Below are 7,046 nucleotides of genomic sequence, written 5' to 3' on the forward strand. Positions count from 1 at the left end.
CCCCTTGGTGGGGGTTGCAAGGGGGCGAAGCCCCCTTGAAGCTGAACGTTTTTTGACGTTTCTGGAGGGAAAGGAAGCCTCTCCTTAAACAAAAAAGGTAAATTCGACAGCAATTAAGCTGTACAGGCAATGAAGAAGAATTGAGATTGTAAGGACTCATACTTTTTTTTGGAGGGGGTGAGAGGTGCGATTTCTCCTCGGATTTCATGATGATCCAGATGCACCCCCCTCCCTCCCCCACAAAAAAAATGCGTTTGGGAGGTACATGCTTAAGCCAGGGGGGGTTGCGCAACCCCTGTAACCCCCCCCCCTAGTCCGGCCCTGCACACACACACACACACACACACAAAGGAAGGGGTGTCACTCAGGAAAGGGATTTGACGAATGCACACTCACGCACGCACGCACGCACACACACACACACACACACACACACACACACAAAGGAAGGGGTGTCAGTCAGGAAAGGGATTTGATCATGAGAGTCCTTGCCAAACCAATCATGTAGTTATTGGTATCAGCTGTTGGGGAGCACTTTTCAAGAAACTTTGTTTTTCACTTGCATTTCTACGTTAACTTTATCTCAGAGAGTTGTATCTTTTCGTTAAATTAAACCTCAATACTATTCTTACGAAACTGTGTCTTGTTTACCAAGGTTTTTCTGCCCTCTTATCTAACTAAATGTCATGGCCTCAATAGCCTTGAGGGGCGTCAAGCAAATAAAACAATTTATCTAGATCTCAGCAGATAAGTTTCAAGGCATGTTTTATAAGGGAAGCCATAGGGCTGTAAGTCAGTGTAACTCGGACACTTTTGACGTTTCACCATGAAGGTCACGGTTTCGGTTTCCCTGCTTTTACTTCTTACGGTGGTAAGTTTATATTGTACTTAAAAAAAATACTTACACCATGCTTCAACCATGTGTCTGTATGAGCGCGCCTGCGTGCATGCAAGCGTGTCTGTCTGTCGGTCTGTCTATGGGTGTGGCTATGTATCTGTGTCAACGAGCGAGTTTCAGCGGCGACCCCAAAGTCACTAGAGTCAAACTAAACGCTGAAAATTAGTCTGATCGAATCCGGTGACGTCACTCTGGTTGCTCCAGTCCGAGTCCCGTGCTGCTTTCTGATTTGTTTGGTTCCAAGATGGCGGTTGCAGCTTTTCCCTGAAAACCTGCCTAAAAAAAATCGACTCCTGCATGTTTGGCTTTGTCTGATGCGCGTTGGCACTTTCCGGACTATGTGTCCGTTTTGGAGGGTGCCATAATTTGTCTTTGTCCCGGAACATGTCTCTCCTTCTACCCGTCCGTCTGTCTGTCTGTGTCCCTCTACTCTCTCTGTCTCTCTCTCTGTTTGTGTGGTTTGATCTCTTTCCCTGCCAGTGTGTGTATTTGCGTGTCTGTCTGTGTCTGTCCGTCATTTGTGTGGCCGTATCTGACAGTGTGTCTGTCTGTGAGACAGAGCGTGGAGGGACGGAGCCAGAAGAAGGGCCTGGCGGTGCCCTCGGAGTCTTACCGATGTGGTGACTTCGACGTTCTGCACGGCGTGGCTTGGTGGTAAGGCCTGGCGCTCACCTATGTAACTTCAGCAGGACAGACGACGCACTGCAGATTATCCCAGCCCGAAACGCGTGCAAGGAAAACAGGCCAAGTACTCGTCATAATCCATATCGCAGCATCAATTATATGCATTGCGTCGTCTGTGCCGCTGAAACTGCGCAGGAATATTCTGCCCTTAAGGAACATGGATTGTCATACACACGCTTGCACGTGCTCCTTGCATTTAAAGCCGTTCTGTAATAAAGTCACAAAACCTCGATGTCCATGATTGTTTTTCTTGTTCTCTCTTTTTGGTTGTTTTTGTTCGTTTCTTGTTGTTGTGGAGGTTATTGTTGTTGTCGTCGTTGTTGTTTCTGTTCACGGTTGTTGTTGTTGTTGTTGTTGTTGTTGTTGTTGTTGTTGTTGTTGTATGTCAATGTGTTGAATAGATTAAGATGTCGGGTCTCTTTCCTTCATCGTGTGAGATCTGTGCATTGAACTGACCATGGGTGATTTTTCCTTCACCAGCTGCTTCAGGTATACGACTGAGCTCAAACCCTAAACTACCACAATGGCTGCAGCGGTCATCAGCAGTCTATGCTAGTTGGGATTCATTTCACTTTCATTTTGCAGGTGTTTTTTTCTTGCAGGAACGACCGGGCTCAAACGCAAACCTAGCATAATGGCCGCTAGTAGCTATTTGCGACCCGTTGGAGTGAGGGTTCATTTCACTTCCATTGTGTTGGGGTTTCCTTGCAGGTATGACTGGGCTCAAACCCAAACTACCACAATGGCTGCAACCGTCAGCTGCTGACTATGGGATTGCATTTCAGCTTGGTACCTAAAAAAATCGTCAATAAAATGGGCATTCAAAGTTATGCCCACTTTCTTTATTTCACTATTTCTTTTATCTTTTTTGGAACAAGATGTTAAAAAAATGTGTATTATAGTGTTTGACGTTGAAAACATGCTTGGTGTGAGGGTATATATAACTACCATTTTGTGAGGGTTTCCTTGCAGGTACGACTGGGCTCAAACGCCAAACTACCATAATGGCTGCCATCGTCAGCTGCTGGCTAACGGCGTGCCCATGGTGTGTGTGTGTGTGTGTGTGTGTGTGTGTGTGTTAGTTCCTTACCATTGTGTGGGGTTTCCTAACAGGTACGACTGGGCTCAAACGCCAAACTACCATAATAGCTGCCACCGACAGCTGCTGGCGATCCGCGTGCCCATGGTGTGTGTGTGTGTGTGTGTGTGTATTATTCCACTTTCATTTTGGTAGTGTTTCCTTGCAGGTACGACTGGGCTCAAACACCAAACTACCACAGTGGCTGCCACCGTCAGCTGCTGGCGAACCGCGTGCCCATGGTGTGGGGGTGGGGGGCCGGGGTGCACGTGCCTAACGACGCTCACTACGTCCTGGGCTTCAACGAACCCAACTTCCACGCTCAGGTCAGTTGGCCGTGCATGATGGAATTCCGGAAATAAATCTGTCGGAAAGTTGCTTTCCCATGTTTTTCCTTGCTTTTCCTTAGGAACACTGAGGCAATCTGCACGTCACATTGTAGGCTTGCCTCTGTGTTTCAAAAGTAACAAGGGAAAGTATATTTTCAACAACCCATAGACACTTGACAGAGTTATTTCCGAACATCGTCTATTGAGATTTAACGTTCTTAGTGGCGGCAGTGCCTAAGGGATATGTTTAGCTAATACGCTTCATTGGTCGCACACGCCTCTGTTTTGATGTATCTTCGTCCTGTGTTTTCCTCCATGTAAAATATTGACCCCACCTGTCCCAAAATAATCTAGTTGGTCGACAGAGGGCGTTGATTTCCATAAGTCAGTTAATCCTGTGCTTCAAGGAGCCAGACTTCCATGCTCAAGTTCGTTGGCCCCAAACGCCTATGTGTGGCGTTTGCATGCAGTGGACCCCCCTTTAAAGGGCCAATTGTTTTTCAGATTTGTCTCTTCTACAACAAATTTTCTCTGTGTACAACAAATCTACCTTCATGTTAAGACTCCCTTCCCCTTCTTTTATTTTTATTTTTTGTTCTCCTTTTTGTTTGCAGTCCAACATGAGCCCTCAGGACGCTGCCCGGCACTGGCGTGAGTTGCAGCAGCAGACAGGTAACAAGGTACTGGTCAGTCCTGCCGCTGCTCCCTGCGGTGACCACAACATGTGCTACTCCAACGGCGTCGACTGGTTTGCACAGTTCTTCCAGGTATTGCTCTTTGTTGTTGCACATTAATCATTCACGCGGGTTTTAGACGCACGCGAATAGAAAGTGCTGATTATATCGTGATTACACACCTCCGAGTCCAATGTTAAGTGGGATATTTTCCCTACGGACGATGTTCGGGTATTTCTTGTTACAATGTTTGATATCGCTGTATGTGTTACTGTGCAGGCTTGCCCTGACCGTAAGGTCGACTACCTGGCTACTCATGATGCACTACCTCGTACAATGTTTGTTATGGCTGTGTGTGTCACTGTGCAGGCTTGCCCTGACTGTAAGGTCGACTACCTGGCTACTCATAATGCACTACCTCGTACAATGTTTGTTATGGCTGTGTGTGTCACTGTGCAGGCTTGCCCTGACTGTAAGGTCGACTACCTGGCGACTCACGGCTACTGGTGTGACGCCAACATCATGATGCACTACCTCGAGGACCTTTGGAATCGATTTCACAAAAAGTAAGCTCATGTTTAGATAAGACAAGAAAAGAGAAGAGAAGATAAGATAAGATAAGGCAAGGCAAGGTAAGGTAAGGTAAGGTAAGATGATAAGATAAGAACACTATAATGTCCATTTTCATTGTACAGTACTTAAACGTGGATGTTTTCCTTTTGGCACCGGACTTGGTGCGCCGGACTCGGTGCGCCGGACTCGGTGCGCCGGACTTGGTGCGCCGGACTTGGTGCACCGGACTTGGTGCACCGGACTTGGGGCACCGGACTTGGTGCACCGGACTTGGTGCGCCGGACTTGGGGCACCGGACTTGGGGCACCGGACTTGGTGCACCGGACTTGGGGCACCGGACTTGGTGCACCGGACTTGGTGCCAAAAGAAAAACATCCACGCTTGCGTACTGTACAATGGACATTAGAGCACTGGACTTGTGATCCCTAGGGTCGCGGGTTCCAATCCGGGCCGGGACGGACACGGGTCAACTTTATGTGCAGACCCAGAGACGGTATCCACGTCTCTTTTGGCACCACATCAAATTACTCATGAAACAAACGAAAGACAACGATAAAAAAAAGGCATAAACATGCATCTATACACCAATATGATCAACTATTACATTCAATATTAAAAAGAGAGAGAGAGAGAGAGAGAGAGAGAGAGAGAGAGAGAGAGAGAGAGAGTACACGTACCGATGAAGGCAGACTGACAGACGACCGACAAGAAAAACCTGCAGCCAGAAAACATCTTGAAGATGCACTGAACATGCACGCCTGCTTTCTTTTCTAATCAGCCTACTTGTTACACGCGAAAGTGCTCATGAAATATTCACCTTCTTTCGCCATCACCCAGTTAGGTGGTTAATTTGCTGTCTAAGTCTTTTTGTGACAGACTGAATACGTAAGAGGAAAAGGTCATGAATAAGGCAAGAATCAAGCAAACGCAGAGGCCGAAGTAACCAACACACACTGACAACAGAAACAGAAAGCGCGTGACAGACATCCGCCTTTGTGAAGTGCATTTACCTCACCTCCGTGTGAGATGTCAGTTCAATAGTGTGTGCGTACATGTGTGTGTGTGTGGGGGGGGGTGCCGGGGGGTTATCAGTGCTTGTGGGGTGTGTTTGTGTGAAATGTGTATGTATGTGTGTATGTGCGCGCGTGCGTGTGTGCGTGTGTGTGTGTGTGTGTGTGTGTGTTGTTTTGTTTTGTTTTGTGTGTGTGTGTGTGTGTGTGTGTGTGTGTGTGTGTGTGTGTGTGTGTGTGTTGTTTTGTTTTGTTTTGTTTTGTTTTGTTTTCAAATAACCAAAGGGAAGTAAGCGCTCTTTATGCATACGACATGTGTAATGGAGTAAGCGAGAGTTATACGGAACCTTTCTCCTGGTACCGGAGAGAATAACAAGCATTGAAATGAAATGCACGAAGAGCGCTTACTTCCCTTTGGTTATTTGATATCTTAACAACGCTCTGCCTCATTTCGTTTAAGATTTGTTTTGTTGGCTCACGTAAGTGTAGCCTATGCGATCGTAACTTTGTCTGTCTGTGCGTGTGTGTGTGCGTGTGTGTGTGTGTGTGTTTGTGCGTGTGTATGTCTGTGGTAGAAACTTTAACATTTCGTCATTTGAAGACGTCACATTATGGCGTAAGAGGGTTAGACGTCACGCGAAGGAATTACTGAAAGTCTCGGTTTTGAGCGGGCCGAGACTAGTTGGAAGGCAAGAGTTATCTTTTTCTTTTCATGTCTTGGCGTCTCAAATCTTATTAGTCAGAAAGCGCATGCACGTAGTCTCGACCAGCGCGTAGCTGCGGGTTTTTGGTATTGAGACTTTGCGAAGCTTCGTGTAGTGAGTTTGTGTTACTGTTTGTCTATTTCTTACGTGAGCCTTGAAGGCTTCGCCTCTTGTTTTGTTTTTTAACTAAAACGTGTGCTTTAAAAACGTTGACAGGCAGGTTAGGTGTGTTGAAGAAAATGTTCCTTTTTAATTCATTTATTTTAATGAACAATAGAGTGTTTGATACTGCTAATGTTATTGTGAATTTGCGGTCTTAGTGAAACCTGTCAGATTAGCGAATTCACATCTGCTGTAATCTACAAAACGCGAGCAAGTTCGCCTGCTACCGGGGCCGAAAAATAGGACGAAAAGCGGAAACATTGACCGAGCACATGGAGAATACAGTTATATTCTGCAAAGACTACCCTGAGACAGCATTTAAGGTGATGTGAGGCACTACAATCAACAAAATTAAACTTGGAGATATACATGGAATAACTTATTTATAATTTATATTAAGTGTTGAAATAAGGATTCATTAATCCTTATCACAAAAATTAATATAAATTCAACTGTAGTCTTTAGTAAAAATATCGTCTCTATGCTTGTAGATACAAGTCATGTGTATCTTTGTGCCAAATATTAAGCATTTCTGATGTATGACGTTTGTGTAAAACCGTTTCCTAGAAATCCAATATGGCGCTTTATAAGCCAGTTTCCATAGCAACGGCAGTCTATGTCCTGTAGTATTCACATATGTTTCATTGCTTTGTATAAGTCACTTCAATAACTACCCAGAAAACTAAGTTATTCCATGTATTCTCCAAGTTTAAATTTGGTGATTTTAGTGCCTCACATCGCCTTAAGACTGGAATAATTCCAACATCATTCTTGGCTTATGGTGTCACCATTCCAATCACCCAAACCAAACGATGCAGCTCGTGAGATGATTTGAGACATTGCTGTTGTTGTTGTTGTTGTTGTTGTTGTTGTTGTTGTTGTTGTTGTTGTTGTTGTTGTTATTGTTGTTGTTGTTGTTGTTGTTGTTGTTTAA

At 45.3% G+C, this 7,046-nt stretch overlaps 1 protein-coding gene across 1 annotated transcript in view; it reads left to right on the forward strand.

The window, feature by feature from the left end:
- Positions 1-731: 731 nt before the first annotated feature.
- The window catches only part of LOC138981971 (uncharacterized), a 7,412-nt gene continuing 1,097 nt past the window's right edge, over positions 732-7,046 (forward strand). Inside the window, exons 1-5 of the mRNA XM_070355160.1 lie at positions 732-871; positions 1,458-1,552; positions 2,830-2,986; positions 3,604-3,756; positions 4,123-4,229. Of these exons, the coding sequence (XP_070211261.1) occupies positions 827-871; positions 1,458-1,552; positions 2,830-2,986; positions 3,604-3,756; positions 4,123-4,229 (557 nt within the window). The 5' untranslated portion in view covers positions 732-826. The remainder of the gene's footprint in view (positions 872-1,457; positions 1,553-2,829; positions 2,987-3,603; positions 3,757-4,122; positions 4,230-7,046) is intronic.

Source organism: Littorina saxatilis, linkage group LG12 (assembly GCF_037325665.1).
Source record: "Littorina saxatilis isolate snail1 linkage group LG12, US_GU_Lsax_2.0, whole genome shotgun sequence".
In the NCBI taxonomy this organism is placed as follows: domain Eukaryota; kingdom Metazoa; phylum Mollusca; class Gastropoda; order Littorinimorpha; family Littorinidae; genus Littorina; species Littorina saxatilis.